This window comes from Opisthocomus hoazin, chromosome W (genome assembly GCF_030867145.1).
Source record: "Opisthocomus hoazin isolate bOpiHoa1 chromosome W, bOpiHoa1.hap1, whole genome shotgun sequence".
Taxonomy (NCBI): domain Eukaryota; kingdom Metazoa; phylum Chordata; class Aves; order Opisthocomiformes; family Opisthocomidae; genus Opisthocomus; species Opisthocomus hoazin.
Genome location: NC_134453.1, coordinates 20745053 through 20768436, shown reverse-complemented (window position 1 = coordinate 20768436; position 23384 = coordinate 20745053). Strand labels below are relative to the sequence as shown.

The 23384-nt window shown below is 47.7% G+C and overlaps 1 protein-coding gene across 1 annotated transcript in view; it reads right to left on the bottom strand.

The window, feature by feature from the left end:
• The window catches only part of LOC142365722 (NAD-dependent malic enzyme, mitochondrial-like), a 62001-nt gene that overhangs the window by 7094 nt on the left and 31523 nt on the right, over window positions 1–23384 (bottom strand). Inside the window, 6 exon segments of the mRNA XM_075446813.1 lie at window positions 8919–9017; window positions 9746–9816; window positions 10450–10552; window positions 21440–21582; window positions 22699–22813; window positions 22908–23021. Coding sequence (XP_075302928.1) covers window positions 8919–9017; window positions 9746–9816; window positions 10450–10552; window positions 21440–21582; window positions 22699–22813; window positions 22908–23021 — 645 coding nt within the window.

The window sequence follows — 23384 nt, the reverse complement described above, 5'->3', positions numbered from 1 at the left end:
ATGGGTCTGATTGTTGCTCCCGCCATTGCGCTAATATCCCAATGATCTCTTCCTGAGAGTCATAGATATATAACTGGATCGGGGAGCCTTCAAGTATCTGGGAGATAGAACCGTGTGAAATCTTCTGCGCGATAATTTGAAGTGCTGCCTCTGCTGGTTGTGTTAATTGGCGTGGTTTGTGAGGATCCTTTCTGTCCTGCAATAGTTCATACAGGGGCTGTAAATCCGTATTGGTTATTCCACAAACGTTCCGAATCCATTGAAGGTCTCCCACCAACTTTTGGACATCATTAAGGGTTTTGACGTTGTCAGCACGTATAGTCAACTTTTGCGGCCTAATCACGGTTTCGGTTAAAGTCATGCCCAAATATTTCCATGGGGGTTGTTGTTGAATCTTTTCAGGAGCCACCACTAAACCCCAATCTTCCAACATCCCCTTTAATTCAAGAACAATGTCATCTTGGATTGGACATCGTGAGGCCAATAATAAGTCATCCATGTAATGATACAAAATTAGTTCCTGATGAGATCGTCGGAAAGGTTGCAGTGCCAAATCCACATACCATTGGCACATTGTTGGTGAGTTTTTCATACCTTGTGGTAGCACTACCCATTGGTACCGCTTCGTGGGTGATGCTCTGTTAATGGCGGGTACTGTAATGCAAACTTTTCACAATCATCCGGATGTAAAGGGATGGTAAAAAAGCAATCCTTCAAATCTAGGATCAGGATATCCCATTGTTCAGGTATCATAGCTGGCGACGGTAGTCCGGGTTGTAGCGGCCCCATATCCTGCATTACTGCATTAAGTGCTCTTAGGTCTTGTAAGAGTCTCCATTTTCCGAACTTTTTCTGAATGGTAAACACAGGAGTATTCCAAAGACTAGTGGACGGGACCAAGTGCCCCAACTTCACTTGTTCATCCACCAATTCTTGGAGATGGGCGAGCTTTTCAGTAGACAGCGGCCATTGGTCCACCCAGATCGGCTTTTTTGTCAACCACGTGAGCTTCAATGTAGGCCTGGATGCGTTCGCTTCAATGGCCGCTGTCAAAAAGGCGTCTGAATGACACAACCCCATTGTGATAATACGTCTCTGCCTAATAGCCAAATAGTGGTATTCAAGACATAAGGGCGTGCTTGTGCCAGCAACTTACCATCTTGGTCTACAAAGGTAATGAACTCAGTACTCATTTGTGTCGCTGCTGCACCACCGATTCCTGTCACCATGCCCGACACTACCGTCAATGGCCATGACTCTGGCCATTGGGCCCTCGGGATTATAGTAACATCCGCTCCGGAGTCTAACAACATTTTCTGGTCTTTTAGTACAATGCCGTTCGGGCCTTTAATAGTGATCTTTCTTATGGGCTGTTCTGTGGAAAGAGGTTGTATGAATGCCACCAAGGGGGGGTCCACTTGAGCCAAAGGCGTCACTTCCCCTATAGTTAGGGTCAGTTAGGGGGACCTGAGCAATAAAAGGAATCAGTTGGGCAACCTTGCTGCCTCGTTTGATGGTTAATGGTGGCGTGAATACCTTTAACATAATCCCTATTGGCCCTGTGAAATCTGCATCAATTACCCCTGGTAGGACAAAAATTCCCTGTCTAGATGCAGAGGATCGCCCCACCAACAATGCACTCAGCCCATGATCTAAAGGTCCTGTGGCTACCGAGGGGACGACATGCACCTTATCATCTTCTATAGTGATGTCTTGTCCCACGGCCAGATCGACTCCTGCGGAGCCGCTTGTGGCAGCTCAGAGCTTGTCGAGACAGCCATAGCTGTGGGGAACTTTCTTGTCCTCGTGCCCCCCCATCCTGGCGCTGCTCTGCCCGTTTCCCGACAGGGGGGTACCATCCTTTTTAAACTGCGACCTGCATTGAGCTGCTTTATGCCCGAACTTGTCACATCTATGGCATGTCCCTACAAATTTTGCATGGCAGGTCGTAAAACAGTGGCCATAGCAGCCGCATGTATTCTGGCCTTCTCTCTTTCCTCCGCTAAGCGAGGTAATCGGGAACATGCCTCCACGTACCGACTAAGGGTAGACCCACTAGGTAGGGACGCAATTATCTGTTGACATTGAGTGTTAGCATTTTGAAAAGCTAAATCCTTTCCTACTGCACCTTTTGCTTCACTTGGCAGATTTGGTGCTGCATCTAATGCTTCCTTTAATCGGTCTACAAAGTGCATGTACGGCTCATCAGGACCCTGTCGAATCTGCGTATAAGGTAATACAGGCTTCCCAATCTGTGGTAACTCAGTTAAAGCGGCCAGGGCTAAGCTCTGTGACTGTTGTAATATTCGAGGGTGGAGTGCTGCTTGAGCTGCCCCGTCGCGGAAAGTGCCAGTACCCATGAGCTGGTCTAGTGTAACTACACGTAAAGGATCATCAGCACCTAGGTGAAGGTTTTGCATCATTGCAAACTCGCATTTATCCCGCCACTTATCCTTCCACAACATAAAGGCAGTGTGGGGCAACACCAATTCTAACAAGGCTCGGGCATCAGCTGGCACTAATATCTGATTTTTGAAAAAGGTGGTAACCAGCGTCATAACTTGCTTGTTATCCAAACCATAGTTCATTACGGTTTTTTGTAACTGATCCGGGCCAGGCCGCCTCCGCCGCTCCCAGAGCGCCGGCTACGGCGGGGTTCGGTGGGAGAAGGCGGAGTGCGCAGGTCCGGCCCCGCTCCCTGGGCGGAGGCAGGTGGGGTCCGCGGCACGGCCTTGTAGGCCGGGCAGGGTGCCCCGGGCTAGCGTGGCCCTGCAGGCCGGGCGGACGGCCCTTGGCCTAGGGGAGCTGGGGGCAGCAGCGGGCCCGGGAAAGCGGGAGCACCAGGGCTGGAGCAGCCCTGCTAGGCCGGGGGTTGCCGCCAGCCCCCCCCGACTTGGGTTTTCCCATTGATCTGCGGAGCCCCGAGTCCCTTTCGAAGGGGGGCTTGGGAGAGGGGCTACCAAACTGGCAGGTGGTGTAGAAAACCGGTTTTGAGATAAAATTTTCATTGCTTTACCTGCAGCCTAAGCGCCCATTTTGCTTGCTGATCATTTGCGAGGGGCAGAAGGAAAAAAAAATCACACCGGTGATGCAGACCAAGCATTACTTTTTCAGAATAAATAAAATCAAATGCAATTTAGGTAAAGGGAATGCATTTTACTAAGAAAATAGAAGACCAGAACACACATTTCAATAGAGTTACAACATTATACAGGAGAAAAAAACCCCTAACTAGTTCACATTTAAATACAATTTTCGTTTCAGCTGAGCAATGACCCTCTCCAGTAAAGCCAACCCTGGACGGATGAGGCCAGAACTTGTTCTCACAAGCACCCCAGCAGAATTCTGTTTATTTGCGTAAGGTAGATATGTCTAAGATAAAAATAAATGTAAATTATTTCGCTATTTCATTTCTCCACAAAACTGGCCATCTTAATATGCTTGTGTAGTCCTAAAAGTATTTTTATTTCCATTAGAAAGGAACTACTTAAAGGATGGATGAGTCCAAGGTACTCGGGGAGCTCAGTTCAGTCCAGCGCCCACTTCGTGAGCAGGGAATATAAACACACACTCCGGGGCTCCGGCACCGCGGCCCCAACGTCTGACGCAAGAGAGCTTTTCACGTGAGCTGTAGCCGTGGTCCACCGTGCCACCAGGTACCAGATTCCCCACGTTTGACGTAGCTGCTAGCATGTGTTCCTCCAGAGCAGGCCGCATCCTCTCCGCGCGCTGTGATTCGGGAAGCGACGGCAGGGAGCAGAGGTCTAGAGCATGCTGAATTTTCCTCACCGTTCAGTCAGAACATCTGCAGGTTTCTCAATACCACGGTCATGTGTATTTTGGGAGTAGGTAGGTAGGTCAAGGTAGATCTGTACAGAATTAGATGTCCCTTCACCAGCGGCAACTGAATTACAGTGCTCAAACTCAGCTGTCAAGCAGGTGCGATTAGAGCTTTGTTCCAGATTTTCTCCTTGCTCCGGTATTCAGTGTAACACCAGTCCCTGCCCCTTACGTACAGCTGTTATGAAATGGGATAGCAGTACGCATCATCGTAAAAAGAGTCCAAAAACATCAGTAGTTTTCTTAAACTCAGGAACAGCGCTTCGAGCTGAGACAGAGCAGAGTCCCAACGGTACTGTTCTTACAGTCCGATCCGAGGGGCCCATTGGTACCTGTACCCCAGTGACAGAGGTGCTCAAATCCGCACCTTGGAAGTCAAGGACACCCGGAGCAAGTGAAAGACGACAGCTTGGATTTACTCGGGCCCAGCGCCAGCTGAAGTAAAATTCACAGTTGTGGCTGTACAATAGTGATCCCCACTCTCCTACAGGAGTAGTCACTAAATAGGGCAGCTAACGAGAAACTAAAAGGTGTATCATTTATCTTTACAGTTACTACTTTACCCCCTCCTGCAAAACAGCGTGCTGGGAAAAAACAGTACAAAGACACGCACCTACCACAGGAAACCTGCTAAACACCGATCTGCATGTGAAGTGTGGCTTCGTTTTGGGCTTGGAAAACAAACACAACACCATGAAACATCACTGTCCACAAACATAAACCAAGACCTTAGGCAAGGAGTCACCTTTGGGTTTAAAAAAAAAAAAAAAAAAAAAAATCATCTATCAGACACAACATTTTAATAGTCTTCCTCTACAGGTCAATTGTTGGCACACGGGCATATGCTTCAGGAACACACAAACCTTTGTAACGTCTTTGAACAAGAACACACGTATTTAACAAAAAAAGGCTGCGCTCCCTCTGCTACCTTTCTTCTACTGCCCCAGACATTTCTAGAAATTGCTGCCACGAGGCTCAGTCCTGCTCCTGTTGATTTCAAGGAAGCAAGCCTTGGACCGGTCCTGGAAAAGACTGAGCTATGACCTCAGTGGGAGGTTCTGATCCTCTCAGAAGTGTTCTGCACATCCAGAACATAATCCACACAGCAGAGACATGAGAGACAGGCTTCTATACCATTCGGAGGGCAAAAGTCCCCAGGGCTCTGGGAAGAGCTACACCACCAGGTAACAGTTTTTTAAAGAACAGCATAAGCTTAACTTACGCTATGTAGCATTACAAAATGCATCCTGGCAACAAGTTTTTCCCTTTGCATGCTGCGTAAGAGAATGTTCTGCATAGACAAAGATCGGTAAATGCTTTTGAATAAGCCACCAAATAGAAAAACATCCAGTTAAGTTGAATATGGAAAAGGATACTGGTTCCTTACTAAGCAGCAAGATTAGCAGTTGTAATTAATTCAAAGATTAATTAGATCTGAAGAATACACAAAACCGAAGACAATTATCTATTTTATATATATAAAAAAAAATCTGAAAAAGATGAAAGGGAGAGTGAAATGCACTTAAAACTTTGTGAGCTGACACGTTACCTGTTGCTAATGGAAAACAATGGCTATACATTAAAGGTAAAATTCCACCATGTCTATACCGCAAGCTACAGATGATCTACAGAACCCGATTAAACGTTTGTGGGTACATATGCATAGATGAAGTCTAACTGGTACCACTTAGCTGCCGTAACTGGGACAGGTTAGAGAGAGACAGCCAGGCCTGCTCTGCTCTAGAGCTCCGACATGTCTGCAGCCCCATCAGGGCAGGGCTGTATCGTCACTGGAGCCTCCGAGCTGGCTAAAGACTGTTTTTTCCTCACCCATCCAGCGGGATTTGCAGAAAAATTACGCGGGAACATTTCTACTTGGGGAAAATCCCACCGCTAGCCAGTTCTGAACAACCTCTCTCGGCATCTGCTTAAAGACAGCAGGGAGCCCGTGCCAGGAAGGGAAAGGACTGCACTTCACGAACCGGGCATCTTCCCTCAGCTTGACAGCAGCCACTGCAAATTTCCTGCGCGGGAGCTAGCTCCCTCTGGGAACCGAAAACACTCCTGCCCGGAGCAAGACTCCTACTGCGCCCAGGGAATGCTATCCTCCCAAGCGCCAGGTTTTCCTGAGTACTATCAACGCCCACTGATTATGAACCATGACTGCACTTCTGGCCTGAAAAAAAAAATAATAATCAGACTGAATAGATGGATGCAGATCTTTGTTTCATAAGACGGAGTTGTATTTACGGACCGACTGCCCTGCCTCTGTGATCATTCTCACTCGGGACACAAGATCAGTGCATGGGATGTTGTGGTTACTCGTCTGCCTAATTAGTACGTTGGCAGAAGCGAGGAAGTGTGCGTGCCCAATATACTTCAATCCAATGATGCAGAACTCCACTGACACACTACAACAGGCTTCAGTTAGAGTTGAATTTTCGGAAGGTAAAAATAATTTGTACACTAAATAAATAATTTCTCAGTAAGATCACAAATTTAAATACAATAAAAACCAGGCATAGCAAAAATAGATGAAAAAAGCATTCTTTGTAAAAACATCATATGTGTGTGTTGGTCTTTTTTTGTACATCTACTTACATACACAGGTTGCAAACCACACACGTCACCCAACTTGGCGATGTAGCATTTCGAGCCCCACCAGACAGCACTTTACCACGGTTTGAATACGCAGTCTTTTCCCCACATCGCTATTTTCTGTGTTTATATAATCAGTCTTCTTTCCTCACTTCGGTAAAGCCTCCCCGAAGTTCCCTCTTCTTTTTCTCTAATACACAATCTTCACTTTAAAATCAGAGACCAGGCAAGTAAGCGACAGAGACCACGTCCAAGGGGGTTCAGAGACTATTTTCCCTGTTCTATTTTGGCCCCGTTCTGTGGAGACTGCATTTTCCAATATAAATGAGGATATGAGAGGGGGGCTTGCCAGGGGTAAATCCTGAGCAAGCTTTACTTCATCTCTTTGGATTCTGGCTTCAAGTTTGCCAGTATAGCCCTTTTACATCTAGCTATCTATTTATTTTTGTCCTTTTGTTGCCTTGATGCAGCAAACTGTGGAACGGCACATAATATTTACTTCTGTTCCTGACATACCATTGTTCTTGTTATACAGAGCAGATTTAGAGAAGTCACAGACTATGAGTATCACTGTGTGTCCTTGCCTGCTGATAGAAAGTCACAGAGGGCACTCAAACCTGATATGAAGGAAATGAAAAAGGAATGCACATCGTGGGATCTGTATCAAATGTGCAGTGCTGTTCATTGCAAGGAAAAAATTCAACTCGCAATTTTTGTTCTCACATAAAAATCCTGACAAATTAAACCTGTCAACGGAGCGAGGGAGATGAAGCGATCAGCTTAGAGCTTTTAAGCACTAGATCTTTCAAGCCCTGTATTCAAATTAAACTGAATATACTGGACTGAGACCACGAGAAACATTCAAACTCCTGGAAATGTGCGTGTCAACAGCTGCCGGTACAACTTTCTGTTTGAGCTTCATCAGCTGCGTTGGGGGGGCTTTGTTCAAAGTGGCAAGTGAGTCCGCTTAGGAGTCTCTGAGTCAGCGATGTCATGAAAACATCACACACAAGTCTTTTTGTGAGAACAAGTGTATGCAAAGGAGAAAACAATTTAGCTTAGAAGAAACACAACCTTGGAAAAAAATTAACAGATGAAACAAAAATCCTTTGGTATATCACCTTGGAGCCCACTGCAGAAAATCTCCTTGTATAAATCTCCAAAAGATTTCTGTAGATTACTTCAGATCCTGCCTTTACCTGATATAATTCATTATGCAAAAGCATAGCCTTCTTTTTAAAAGCTATTAAGTGATTAATATTATTTTCAGGCTTTCCAAGGACAATTTTAACCGGCTCACATTTTTCCTGATCATTTCACACAACGAAATACAAACACGGCTGCAGATTCTGCACATGCTCACTACATTGCTCCTCAAAGCACGTGCGAAGAAACAGAGCAGCCAATGCCACAAGGAACGGGCATCTTTAAACATCAGACAAAACAGAAAGCCTGTCAGACTGTGAAATTTGTCTTAAGCTGTCCTTTTTTTTTTTTTTTTGACAAATGCTCTCTGGTGATGTCACAGACAATGCAGTGTGATAACACCAGGACAACCAGAAGACTGATTATTAAAAGCAGAAATAAATCATTCTGGAAATCAGCAGTGATGAGAGAGCTATAGTTCATCATCAAATGCACGTAGCTAAAATATCATTACTGGAATTCTTTAGTGTGGTGCAGGCTCTAAGCTAGAAATGCAATGTCATTATTTAAATTAATTTTGGAGAGGGCTCTCATTCCTGTGACGGATGCCATCATCCATATAGTTCACCAAGTACTTGAGAGAGTGGGGAGAAATCTATGTCAAGTGAACAACAGGGTAGAAGGGGAAAAAAAGACAACAAAATTAGCAAAAATAAATTACAGGACTCAAAGATCATGATTTAAATTGGTCTGAAAAAGGGATCCCTGCAGAGTAGAAGATACTGCCTGAGGAGGTTGACCTTCTGATGCATCAGTGAACCTTAGATTCAGGCCAGTCATACACATCTGGCATGAAGGATTCATATTCATAGGTCCAAACCTTTGATCGAATGTAACGGTTCTTGTCTGCAGGTTCAGGGTAATGGAAAGCCATGTTGTTTGTGTACAAAAATTCCATAACCTGGAAAGTTAAATCACCATGCAGTTTGTGCCTCTTACTACAGTCACACAATATCCACGCTTCTCCTGCAATATGTTTAGGACTCATAAATGGGACAAAGACCAAAGTCTTTTTACAATTCCCAAATGCCTTCCCGGGGATCTGAAAATTTAATTTCAGAAATCAAAGGACCGTAATTTTGGCCCATCATCAATGCAAAACTGAAGCACCCAACAAACCCAAGATTTCTGTAAGTGCCTCTTACTAAAGGCACAAAGAACTGGGTATTTTGCGCCCAAGCACCTAGTGTTCGAGGGTGCTACTGTGCAATTCAGCAGGTTAATGCACACATAAACCACTTCTAGTACAGGCCACTTTTATGCTTCATACTCACCTTGACAGCAATATAAATAGAAACTTCCCTGATATTAGACAGTGGAGGATAAAGCCTTCCTTGTGCAAGTTCTTCATCAGTCAACTGTTCTGCCAATGCCTGAGTTAGAAAAAAAATCCCAAGTTCTATGTCCTGCATCCCAAATGGGATCAGTAACATGCTAAAACACCCGAGAGAAACATGTTGCAGTGTTCTTACTACTAGAGTGCTCCCAAAGCACTAGAATAAGGCACTCCAAATCTCAAAATCCTCACAGATCAACTCTTCAGTCTGCGCCCACGCCAGCAAATTCTGCTTGTAAGCATTTCACAAAGTAAGATCCTCTTTTTTGGAGGCTGAACTACCCACAACCACGGAAGGTAAAAGAGCGCAACACGCCTGCAGGACTGCAGCTTGTGTTGGGCCAGCTGATTCACTGGCTACTCCGACGTGGTAGGTGCTCCTGCTCTGGTGTGGAGAGGCAGGAGAGGACAAGAGCCTGGGGACCACGCACATCCCTGACCACAGTGTCAGCGGTGGAATGCGGAGCGGGGTGAGAGGAGGCAGCAGGCCTGCTGCCACATCTACGAAGCTGGGAGGCAGCTTACACGTGGACAGATTTCCTATTTGGGTGTTTGCTTTCTGGATGGAAAAATAGATTTGCAATGGAAGCTGGCATTTTTCACAATTTTGTTTGATCAAAATCCTTTTTTTTTTCCACTGGGGAAGGATAAAACCAACAGAAATCAAACAGGAAACCACAGAATTTGAATAAGATTTGAGACAGTGCCCGTCATGTCATCCACTGTCATGTCAGAAGCCACAGCCTACTCTGCTTCCACACTTACCTTAGCAGCTTCTAGGAAAACCTTATCACTAATATGTCGAACACTGCTGAGGATCATAGCGAGAGCCACGCCTACAATAAAATTATTACCAATTAAGGCCACATCATTTTAAAATATGTAGCCTGCTGCCGAGAAGCTGCGAGTCATCTAGAATGCTATTTTTCAAAAACCTTCCCATAGCTTTCTACACACATTCGCAAAACTAGTACCATGCGTGCTAGTCATTTACCATAATAGGTGGCTTTTGACAAGGGGCTGGAACTTAGCAGCTCAGGGAGGAAAGGGAGAGAAAGGGGAAGGCAGAGAAATATCCCTAGTGCTTCTCTTGTACCCTCACTTGTGCAGACACAACTTCAAGAGGACCATACTGACACTTCTTTTCTCCTTCCCCCCCAAAACAAGCAGAAGAACCCATAATGCAGCAGCTTTCAAAGCCTTTAATAACACCCTTCTGTTTGCTTAGAAATATCCAGTCAGGTGAGCTCGCTGTGTGCATATTGCCTATGTGGCTGCACATGCCTAACATCCATCCTTTACTGGTTTTCTTTCATTCATTCATTCTTCTGACCAAATCCTCAGCTTTAAATGCTGGTAACAGCTCTGCATGCTGCTTCCCTAACTGCGCCTAGTGCAGCAAGGGAACCCCAGAAGAGGTGCTAACGGCCTAGTCTTCAAGATCAAAAGAAGCCAACTTCATTTGTTACCTGGAAAAATGTAAACATTGTTTCCTTGGCCTGGTTTGAAGGTTCTTCCATCTTTCAGAGTCACCAGCTCGAAGGGACTGCCACTGGCAAACAAGCAATGGCCCTGTTAAACAGAGGAATATTCAGTCAGGTAGCATCTAAGGAGCCAACAGTGCGGAGCAATACAGTCATTATTAAATACAGGGACACCAGAGTCCTATAGCTCCTGGTCACCTCCAGGACTGAGTCAGGAAGGTACGTGAGCACACAGCCAAATGCAAAAAGGCAAATGGCCCTACTGAATGCAACAGGATTCAAGCCCATACTTAAATCCCTTGCTGACTTGATTTCTACAATCCCAGAATGACACCCATCAAACCCCACCCTTTCCAGGAGAGCGTGGAAGAGATACAAGCATCAGTAAGCACCTGCGTGTTTCTGCAGCTGCAGAACACGCAATGTTTCACCAGCAAACATCTGGAAAGCAAAAAGGGCAAGAACGCACGCTGAATTACACCGGCAGGCTGTGCTGCCATTCAGCGAGACCTGGACAGGCTGGAGAGTTGGGCAGAGAGGAACCTGATGAGGTTCAGCAAGGGCAAATGCAGGGTCCTGCACCTGGGGAGGAACAACCCCATGCACCAGTACAGGCTTGGGGCAGACCTGCTGGAGAGCAGCTCTGTGGAGAGGGACCTGGGTGTCCTGGTGGATGATAAGTTGACCATGAGCCAGCAGTGTGTCCTGGCTGACAAGAAAGCCAATGGGATCCTGGGGTGCATTAAGAAGAGTGTGGCCAGCAGGACGAGGGAGGTTCTCCTCCCCCTCTACTCTGCCCTAGTGAGGCCCCATCTGGAGTACTCTGTCCAGTTCTGGGCTCCCCAGTTCAAGAAAGATGAGGAGCTACTGGAGAGAGTCCAGCGGAGGGCTGTGAGGATGAGGAGGGGACTGGAACATCTCTCCTACGAGGAAAGGCTGAGGGAGCTGGGCTTGTTCAGCCTGAACAAGAGAAGGCTGAGAGGGGACCTAATAAATGCTTATAAATATCTGAAGGGTGGGTGACAGGAGGACGGGGCCAGACTCTTTTCAGTGGTGCCCAGCGACAGGACAAGGGGCAACGGGTACAAACTGAAGCAGAGGAAGTTCCAGCTGAACATGAGGAAGAACTTCTTCCCTCTGAGGGGGACGGAGCCCTGGAACAGGCTGCCCAGGGAGGTTGTGGAGTCTCCTTCTCTGGAGATATTCAAGACCCACCTGGACGCGGTCCTGTGGAGCCTGCTCTGGGTGACCCTGCTTTGGAAGGGGGGTTGGACTAGAAGACCCCCAGAGATCCCTTCCAACCCCGAACATTCTGTGATTGTGCAGTTTTCTAAGGAATGGAAGCAATCTAGTTGCTTTATTGTTCATTGTTGTTTAAGACAGCAATGACTTACAGGAACTACTCCCACACAAAATAAAGTACTTGTGTGTTAGCCGTTATTATAATCATAACTATGTATGAGGAACCATGGCCACAAGCCAGGACCCACCACCGCAGGGACTGCACCAAGACAGCTGAATAATGGCCGCTTCCAAAAGAAGACAGAAATAGAAGTACAGTAACAGAAGCTCACTTGTTTGCGGATGGGTGGGAGGATGAAGGGAGGGACTGCTGTATCACACTTCTATTGCCGAGAACTGTGAGAGGAGTGAACAATGCAGTTTGCTTATCTTTCCTTAGAAAAGGATTTTAATCGGCATGAAATATTAAAACAAATCCAGCATTTGGAGCGTGAAATATACCCTCCAGCTAAATGACCCTTTCCTCAAGCAGTAAAACCCCTGTAAGCAACAAATCTTCACTTTCTTTTGAGTAACAGGTTTAATAACGTTACTCTAAAATACTGAACTCTCGCCAGGACCGCCACATTTGAGAAGAAATTACCGAAGAAGCTGAAGACTCGGGAACTATGTTTGAATGTTAGGGCACACCCATGACAACAGCCTTTCTGTGGAGGGAGCAAAACACACTAACGCATTTGAGGACAGGACCAACAGACAACGCAAATTAAAACACAACAAAAGCCCACGCAGTACAGAGGGGCAGAGAGCACTAAAGCATCATCAGGCTTTTACACGTGCCATCTAGTGGAAAAAGAATAGGGAATAAAAGGTTAGTGGTGGTATCTTCGGTTCCTTGATGACTCCCTAGTTTAGCCTAAGATTTCACTATTAGGCTATTCCCGAGGCCAGGAGACACATGGGGCTGACAGCTCTGATCCTTAAAAAGTCTGACAAACTTTGTTAATTAAGTGACAAAGTAAGTGAAGTCGGAGAGAATTTTCTAGGTAATTACTGTATCTTGAAGGGAAGAATATTATACATTTTGAAGGGCAAACTATGGGCAAATCGAGTACATTTCAGAGAACTAAAGAGCATTATGAAAGCAAACATTAGATATGGAGAAAAGTCTAAAGAGCCAGAAACATCACAAAATTTATTAATAAGGACTGGAACAAAAATTACACCCATTCATTTACTGAGCAGTAATATTTTATTGTCCAAATAACCCATGTCTATAAATAATAACTTATGGAAAATCATTAATAAAATGACATATGGCTCCAATGCAGGGAAAAAAATAAAGATACTCTCTCCATTTGGCACAGACCTTTTAAACAGCACTATGCTCACATAGCGACTTCAGCAAAGACACATTACCACACCTGAATCTAAGCAGCACCATTTTGCTTCTGCATCTGATAGCAACAACTACCCTGAGGTCCAGCTCCTTGGGATTCAACACACAGCCACAGGGAACAAGCGAGCCTCTTCCCCTAAAACATCCATTGCTCTGTTGATATTCTATAAAAAGTGCAAGCAAAAATCAGGCTGATCCTCTCTCTGATACTGCTGCTTGCCTCCTTCAGCCATGAGATATGCCAGTAGATTTTGCATTTATTTATGCCAGCTAAAGGCTTGGCTGTATAACAAACTCTTGCTTACTTTCTATTCAAGAAACTGGAATTTAATTTTCTATACTGAAACACTGCCTAACTCACTATTCTGGCTAAAGCAAGGTATCTAAGAAATGTCAAACCATCTTCATTTAAAAGTGTTCTCATTTACTGTTTGTTTTGGTTTCGGCTGCCGCCAGCAACAAAAGCGCCACGCGGCCGCCCCTCCCCCTGCCGGCGTGCAGAGGAGAATGGAAAGAAACAGGCAGAAACCGGTGGGTCGGGATAAGGGCAGTTTAACAGAACAGCAAACAGAGGGAACAGGAACAACAACGATACAAATAAGGAGAAAATAGGACACAAACTCGCACAACAGACCCGCTCTCCCGGACAGGACCAGCGCCGCACGCTCCCGAGCCGTGAGTGAGTCCCCGCTGCCCAGCTCCCCCCCACCGGAACCCAGCATGGCGGCACATGGTATGGAATACCGGGCTCTGTTTGGCCAGGTGGGGTCAGCCCCCACCCCCCCGGCTGTGTCCCTTCCTGGAGTCCGGTGAAAATTAACCCTGTCCTGGCCAAACCCAGGACATTATCCACCCCTTATTCCATACCATCTACGTCATGCCCAGGTCCCCCATTGTCCAGTTGATCACCACCACCTCTCCGGTCTCCAGATATCATTCCCTTAGTCTATGGATCATCACTCTAAAGTGTCCGTTGAGTTCATTTAATCCATGACTTTGGGCTCTATCTGTCGTAATGGTCTTCCCTGGCAGGAGAGGTGATGTGTGGTGATGGGCGGTCGCTTGCTGCATCCGGAGCTCACGGCTGATGTATCTGGTGCGGCCCGTGCCCACAGTCTGCAGAAGATGTTGATCTTGATGAAGTTGCTGGATGCCAGTTGTTAAAAACCAGGTCCAGTCCCATCATCACTGTGCTCTGCTAGGTTTTCATCAAAAAAGTCCATCCTTCTTTAATCTGGACGATTCTTACTATGCTACTACTGGTACTAAATATAACAATTATAACAGTGATAACAGACAGTGACAGGGTGATTTAACAATTAACTTTATACAATTTATTTATGGACTATTCTCGCCCAAAATCAAATCCCCATGAGGTACACACTGGACTTCCCCATCCTTCCGCATTACCCACCAGGTACACCCAGGTCCTTGAGCAAAAGCAATCCCATGGACGGGCTTGCCTTTGCCCGAGGCAGGATTAATCCAAACCGTCTTCCCTAACATGTTCCGCATGTGCACTATGGGGACTTCATCCCCTTCTACAGGGCGCTGAGGTGTTGACTGGGCAGGACCAGCCCGGTTGGTGGATCCTCTGGTGTTCACCAACCAGGTGGCCTTTGCTAAATGAGTATCCCAGTTTTTGAAAGTCCCACCCCCCATTGCTCTCAAAGCGGTTTTTAGCAGCCCATTGTACCGCTCGATCTTTCCAGAGGCTGGTGCATGGTAGGCGATGTGATACACCCACTCAATACCGTGTTCTTTGGCCCAGGTGTCTACGAGGCTGTTACAAAAATAAGTCCCGTTGTCCGACTCAGTTCTTTCGGGAGTGCCATGTCGCCACAGGACTTGTTTTTCCAGGCCCAGGATGGTATTCCAGGCAGTGGCATGGGGCACAGGGCAGGTTTCCAGCCATCCGGTGGTGGCCTCCACCATTGTGAGCACATAGCGCTTGCCTTGGCGGGTTTGTGGCAGTGTGATGTAGTCAATCTGCCAAGCCTCCCCATATTTATATTTTAGCCATTGTCCTCCATACCACTGAGGCTTTACCCGCTTGGCTTGCTTGATTGCAGCGCATGTTTCACATTCATGGATAACTTGTGCAATGGTGTCCATGGTCAAGTCCACCCCTCGGTCACGAGCCCATCTGTATGTCGCGTCTCTTCCTTGGTGGCCTGAGGTGTCATGGGCCCACCCAGCTATAAACAGTTCACCCTTATGTTGCCAGTCCTGATCCACCTGAGCCACTTCAATCTTAGCAGCCTGATCCACCTGGTGGTTGTTCTGATGTTCTTCAGTGGCCCGACTCTTAGGGATGTGGGCGTCCACGTGATGGACTTTTACAACCAACTGCTCCAGCCGGGCAGCAATATCTTGCCACAATGGGGCAGCCCAGATAGGTTTGCCTCTGCGCTGCCAGTTGTTCTTCTTCCATTGCTGCAGCCACCCCCACAAGGCATTGGCCACCATCCAGGAGTCGGTGTAAAGATAGAGCACTGGCCACTTCTCTCGACTGGCAATGTCTAAAGCCAGCTGGATGGCTTTCACCTCTGCAAACTGGCTGGACTCACCTTCTCCCTCGGCAGTTTCCGCGACTTGTCGTGTAGGGATCCATACAGCAGCCTTCCACCTCCGCTGCTTCCCCACAATGCGACAGGACCCATCCGTGAACAGGGCATACTGTTTCTTGTCTTCTGGCAGCTGGTTATACAGTGGGGCCTCTTCAGCACGTGTCACCTCCTCCTCTGGCGATGCTCCAAAATCTTTGCCTTCTGGCCAGTCCATGATGACCTCCAGAATTCCTGGGCGACTGGGGTTTCCCATTCAGGCGCACTGGGTGATCAGCGCGACCCACTTACTCCACGTAGCATCGGTGGCATGATGCGTAGAGGGGACCCTCTCTTTGAACATCTAGCCCAGGACCGGCAATCGTGGTGCCAGGAGGAGCTGTGCTTCAGTGCCGACCACTTCTGAAGCAGCTCGAACGCCTTCATATGCTGCCAGAATCTCTTTTTCAGTGGGAGTATAGCGGGCCTCGGATCCTTTGTATCCCCGGCTCCAGAACCCCAGGGGTCGACCTCGAGTCTCCCCTGGTGCTTTCTGCCAGAGACTCCAGGTTGGGCCATTCTCCCCGGCTGCGGTGTAGAGCACGTTTTTAACATCTTGCCCTGACCGGACTGGACCAAGGGCTACGGCATGAACTATCTCCCGTTTAATCTGTTCAAATGCCTGTCGTTGCTCAGGGCCCCATTCAAAATCATTCTTCTCCCGGGTCACGTGGTACAGAGGGCTTACAGTCTGGCTGTAATTTGGGATGTGCATCTTCCAAAAACCTACAACACCCAGGAAGGCCTGTGCTTCCTTTTTGCTGGTTGGTGGGGACATAGCTGCTATTTTGTTGATGACATCCATTGGGATTTGACGGCGCCCATCCTGCCATTTTATTCCCAAAAACTGGATCTCTTGCGCAGGTCCCTTGACTTTACTTCGCTTAATGGGGAAACCGGCTTTCAGGAGGGTCTGAACTATTTTCTCCCCTTTCTCAAAAACTTCTTCCGCAGTGTCACCCCATACAATGATGTCATCGATGTACTGCAGATGTTCTGGAGCTTCACCCTTTTCCAGTGCAGTCTGGATTAGTCCATGGCAAACGGTGGGACTGTGTTTCCACCCCTGGGGCAGTCGATTCCAGGTGTACTGGATGCCCCTCCAGGTGAAAGCAAACTGTGGCCTGCACTCTGCTGCCAAAGGGATGGAGAAGAATGCATTAGCAATGTCAGCTGTAGCATGCCACTTGGCTGCCTTTGACTCCAGCTGATAGTGAAGTTCTAGCATGTCTGGCAGGGCAGCACTCAGCAGTGGTGTGACTTCATTCAGGCCACGGTAGTCTATTGTCAGTCTCCACTCTCCAGTAGATTTTCTCACTGGCCATATGGGACTATTAAAGGGTGAGCGAGTTTTGCTGATCACTCCTTGACTCTCCAGCTGGTGGATCAGCTGATGAATGGGGAGAAGGGAGTCTCGGTTGGTACGATACTGTCGCCGGTGCACCATGGTGGTCGCGATTGGCACCTGTTGTTCTTCAACCCTCAGCAACCCCACAATGGAAGGATCCTCCGAGAGACCATGCAAAATGGACAGCTGTTTAATTTCTTCCGTCTCCACAGCAGCTATGCCAAAAGCCCACCGATACCCCCTTGGGTGCTTGAAATACCCTCTCCTAAGACAGTCTATCCCAAGGATGCACGGAGCCTCGGGGCCAGTTACAACGGGGTGCTTCTGCCACTCCTGCCCAGTGAGGCTCACTTCAGCCTCCAGTACACTGAGCTCTTGGGACCCCCCTGTCACTCCAGAAATGCAAATGGACTCTGACCCTTTGAAATCTGATGGCATTGAAGTACACTGTGCACCAGTGTCCACTAGAGCTTTCTACTCTTGTGGATCTGACGTGCCAGGCCACCGAATCCACACCGTCCAATAGACACGGTTGTCCCTTTCCTCCACCTGGCTGGAGGCAGGGCCCCTCTAATCCTGGTCAGAGAATTTGCTGCTCACCTGCTGTAAATATGACTTGGAGGTCCCCTCCAGAGGATTGGAATCAAGATCAAACTGCCTACCTGGTCTGGAGAACTGGCTGCTGGAAACTGGAGCGGCATTTTTCCCTAACAGAATCCCCTTTCGTGATTGTTTTACCTCGCAACTCACGCACTCATGCCTCTAGGCTTGAGGTGGGTTTTCCATCCCACTTCCTCATGGCTTCTCCGTGGTCACGCAGGTAAAACCACAGGGTGCCCCGGGGTGTATAGCCTCTGTATTCCCTCTCCTGAGCAGAGGAATGCTTGCCCCTAATAGCTGAGACACTGGCCCATACAGGTGGGGAGTAGGACATGTTCTCTTTGATTTGCTGGACCTCCCGGGCCAGTTTCTCCACAGCTGAGACAAGGGAGAAAGAGAGACTTTCCTCATATTGCCAGAGTCTGACAGCCACCTCATCCACTGTTGGTGCCTCCTTACCTTTCCAGTCTATTATTGCCAGTGAGATGGCATATGAGGATGGTGTGCTCCGCACAAACTTCCTCCACATAGATGCTGTACACTGGACTTCATCTGGGTCTGTGGGTAACTGGTCATCATCTGGTTCATTATAAACCAGCTCCCGCACAGCCAGTTCCCTCAAGTACTGAATACCCTTTTCCATATTGGTCCACTTGCCAGGATAGCATACAAAATCCTCACTGAAGGGGTATCTCTCCCTCACCCCTAAGAGAAGTCTCCTCCAGAGGCTGAGGATTTGTTCCTTTTTCCCAATGGCCTTGTCAATGCCCCCATCCCTGGCCAGGGATCCCAGCTGCTTGGCTTCCTTGCCCTCTAACTCCAAGCTGCTGGCCCCGTTATCCCAGCACCGCAGCAGCCAGGTGGCAATGTGCTCGCCTGGGTGGCGGCTGAAACCTTTCCACATGTCTCGCAGCTCGCCCAGGGACAGGGACCGGATGATGATCTCTGTCTCTATCTCCTGTGATGACCCTGGCTCATCGTCATCCCTCCCGGAGCGATCTGCTCTCTTTGCGTCTGTCTTTAGTTTTACAGGGGCGACTGCTACTGGCACAGGTTGGTCATTGGGCTCAGTCACTGTGCCTGCAGCTGGAGCTGGGGCTGGAGCAGCTGCTGTGCCTGCTGGGGAAACCGAGGCAGACCCTGCAGCTGTGGCTGCAGCAGCGGCGGTGCCGGTTGGGGGGGCTGTGACTGCCTGCTGGGCTGGAGGGGCTGCAGGGCCGGCTGGGGGGGCAGCGCCAGTCACAGTGCCTGATGCTTCGCTTCCCCCCCTTTCCCCTTTAAGGCACTGAACAGTGTTGAACATGGCTCGGTAGGCATGGGCGAGATCCCAGCACATTGTGGTGATCTGTGTCTCTCTCGAGTTCCCAGGGTGGCAGCACACTTTTTGCAGATATTTTACCAGATTGTCCGGATTCTGTATTTGTTCAGGGGTGAGTTTAAAACACACCGCAGGTGCCCACTGCCCTAGACACCTGCCCATGCTGTCCCACACACCCAGCCACTCACAGCTATCCGGCCCTGGGGCAGGTCTGTGCACGATGTTCTTAACTACTTGTTTAACCCTCAACAAAAGCTGAAACCCATTCAGGAGGCAGAACAATAGAAACCCGCTGGCCTGAGCATCCCACGGGTACTCGAAATTCTCAAAAGCAGTTAGGACCAGCCTGAAGGAGAGAAGGGGGGCAAAAGAGTGGGGGAAGGTATCCCCTTCAGTTTTCCCCACAGACTGGGTTTGATTACTAACAAATTCTAAGACATAGGATCCGAGGTACGGAAATGACCGCAGTGCCGCATGCAAACACAAGCCTAATTTCATGCACAGTGATGTTATCATATCATAAGTCGATATCATACAGTACAGCAAAATCATCGTCCTGATCTTTTTCCCCGAGGTAACAAACATCACGGCGGCAAACACATACAGCAAGTAAAGATTTACGTAGCACAGATATTTGATCAAAGTCAGAAACATTTTTACCGGCGACCTTAACTAACACAGTAAATGCATATAATAAATTTTAACAAAATCTATGAAAACAGTTTTAACACCCGCTGCTCAGCCCTGCCGTTATCCCCGCCCCACGCCTGGGCGCCAATTTAATGTTTTGGTTTTGGCTGCCGCCAGCAACAAAAGCGCCACGCAGTCGCCCCTCCCCCTGCCAGCGTGCGGAGGAGAATGGAAAGAAAACAGGCAGAAACCGGTGGGTCGGGATAAAGGCAGTTTAACAGAACAGCAAACAGAGGGAACAGGAACAACAACGGTACAAATAAGGAGAAAATGGGACACAAACTCGCACAACAGACCCGCTCTCCTGGACAGGACCGGCGCCGCACGCTCCCGAGCCGTGAGTGAGTCCCCACCGCCCCGCCCCCCTCCCCGGAACCCCGCGTGACGTCACATGGTATGGAATACCGGGCTCTGTTTGGCCAGGTGGGGTCAGCCCCCACCCCCCGGCTGTGCCCCTTCCTGGAGTCCGGTGAAAATTAACCCTGTCCTGGCCAAACCCAGGACACTGTTAAAAGCTAAGGTCTAGATTTTGTCCAGAGGCCGTTATTCCTGCCTAGGGCTCACTCTGGACCTGCAAATCTCTGTAGCAAGAGCTTCCTCAGTTGACAGGCCCAGTAACACAGAGGAGAATCTGGGTGCCAACTGGAGACAATGGAATTCTACCCTTCCCAGTGTGAAGTCAACACCACTGAGGTTGTAATGCTGGAAACTGAGCCACACTAGTAGTGTAAGGGGTTCATAGTTCTGCATCAAGAAACAAGGAAATCTCTCCACCCACTCCTTTTCACATATGAGTCGCTTGATCTGGGACTGTATTAAAAAAAAAAAAAAGAAAAGAAAAGAAAGGGAAAAAAGAAGTCTTTTCACCAGTCCCACTCCTGAAGTCCATAGGCAGGCCCTGATCACAGCGAGCTGGAGTCTACAGCATCAAGGAAAGGCATTACCAGCCAGTTCCAAGTGTTAAAAGCTCACGCTCCATCTGCCTGATGCTCTCTTGCAGATGATGGGTTTTACATAAAAAGTTGTGCAGAAGGGTAAAAGACTTGCTTCGTCTGGATGCGCTGGTGATAGCATTATTAAAAAAAAAAACACCCCAAACCCCAACCTCCAACCCTGCCAAGCACCCCAGAGCGTAGTGCCTTCGAGGTAAGAGTGCTTGACAAGGTGTGTTTCCTCTTGGTTCGCTCCGTTTGAGGTTTGGTGGTGTCAGTGTACGAGACACGGACGTTGAAAGAGGAGAACGTGAGGACAGACGGTCACCCCAGACTCCTGTACTGGAAGCACAGGTGTTCATGGGTCACTGTGAACGATATGAGTTCTGACCTGCAGGCACTGGGAAACGACTGAGTGCAATGCAGAACTCCTGGACTGATGCAAGGATATTACCTGCCTGAAGGACCTTACTCAGCCATTACATTTTAAAGGTTGCACCTAGTCCCTATTATGATGTTTCTTTAAATCCCAAAATAATTAAAAAGTGTGGTGGGAAACAGTTAATTGACCAAAGCTACGAAACAGTACCTAGTGGCCATTCTTTTAAAAAGTAGTAACAAGATTTAGGCTATTTTAAGCTTTGCAAAATGTAATTATTCAAAAATCAAGACTTCTTTTCACATCACCTCCATTTACTTTTGCCAGAAGACAAGAACGAACCGTATCGTTATGTCAAGAAATCCACGTTACAATATAATCATTTGAGTTCTTGCATTCTCAGTCAGTAAAGCGTTCTACCACAAAGTGCCATTAGGTCAGCATTTCTAAACATCACATACCTCTGTTAATGTATACGCTTCCTCTGCTGTGCATTCAGCTTTCACTGTAGGGTTACTTAGTGCAAATATTATGGGCCGCTCATTGATAGCGGCCATTGCTTTGATCACATCCTGAGAGAAGAGCTGCCCAGCTCCTGCAACTCCTGAGGTAAACGGAAGCACAGGAAAATAGAATCAATACTTGACTGCCTCAGGGCAGATGACAGCGACTGTACATTAAGTTCATGTCACCCCCGAAGGAGATGGGAGACCAGGCACTGCTCTGTTAATGGCTGGTTAAAATTCTCATTTTCACAGGAACATCTAATTACCAGGCTCCAAAAGTCTATTCTACACGATTTTTTGTATTGATCTGTGTAAAGAACACTTATCACTGCCCTGGATAAGCAAGTGCGAACTCCAGGCTCGCCACAGATGATTCATCCGAGCTGGGTGTTAACTGTGCAATGCACATTCCCTTGATATTGGCATTTCTGACTACAACCAGACACATAGGTACAAATACATAAAAACGGTGTACATTTGTACACCGGCTACAAACTTCAGGGTAGCTACTCAGCCAAAAAAACTTATATTTTCCAACTAAATCACGTGCAAAGGAAATTGCAGGGTTGTACCAGGAAAATCCAGTCTGAACTCTGCAGACAGTCACGGTTATAAATCAATACCTATGTATGTCAGTGACCTAATAGGTATTGGTGATCTGCAGTACGAAATGGCTCCTTTGAGCCATGCTGCTGGCAGATTCTGGCCAGAGAAGCTGACTGGGGGAAGGAAGGTCAGAAAAAAAATAATTTACTCAAGTTACAGAACTCCTGTAGAGCAGAAAATGTGGTGGTGGTGACTGCTCTCTGCTTTGCTGCTGGTGTAGGGAACGGGTCTGGGAAAAACGTTGTGTTTTTGTCTTCCGGCCTCTTAGAGCCCTCCATTACAGTTTCAGTTCACTGTGGCCACGCAGTCCCTGAGAATATGCTCAGAGTTTTCTAAGAAAGGTCCAACACCAGATGAACCAGGACTAGGGGAAGCAGTTAACGAGGACACAGGATGCAGGAGCACCAGAGCTGCAATGAAGGATGCACCAAGAGCTAACCTGCAGCTCAATACATTTGCAAGCAGAAAACTTACCTCACATTTTCATCTTATTTACAGCAACAGAAATGCAGATCGCTGTCACCAACCTCCCTGGAGCCACATCAGCAAATTAAATGCAGCAGATAACCACATGACGGAGAGACAGAAACAAAAATAACCTTACTTACCAACGATAGCTGAAGGCCGAAGTACATTCACTGCCTCTACAAATGTCTTTGGTATCTGCTCTGGAGCCTGATGCATAAATGGTTCTTGATTGGAATCTACCTTTTGTTCTCGGCCCTACAGATAAAAAGTTAGTTATTTTTGTGAGAAGGACATGGAAAGCACTGGCCATCCACATTGTGGTATTTCAAGGCATTTGATGTACCCCTACCTGAACCAGTAAACCGTATTTGTCAAACATCCATATCCTCCAGTAGGCTTCCTCAGCAGAAACCCCTCTTTCCATCATAGCCATAACAATGAGGTTTGCAATTCCCAGGGAGGCCTTGTAGATAAAAGGACTTTGATTTTTAACAAGTCACAAAAGAGGTCTGTCATCACGAACACCACCCTGTTCAAGACGCCCACAAAAATCATTTGGCAAGTCAGCTCTGACACACAAGCACTGTTTGCTTAGACAGGGACAGACTCCTGGGATCCACAGCATCACATCTTCAAGCAAGAGAGGCAGCTCTTTAGGGTGCTGTGTGCCCATACCTGTACCGGTTCAGCAGCCACACTAAGGCAGCCCAACCAGACAATAACAACAAGCTAGTGCTGCAGCCCTCCTTGTCAAGAAACCATGGTCTAGCGTTCTGTGCCCCACTGCTTTCCAAAATGCTGTCAGCTCCCGCTGCATCTGATAAAG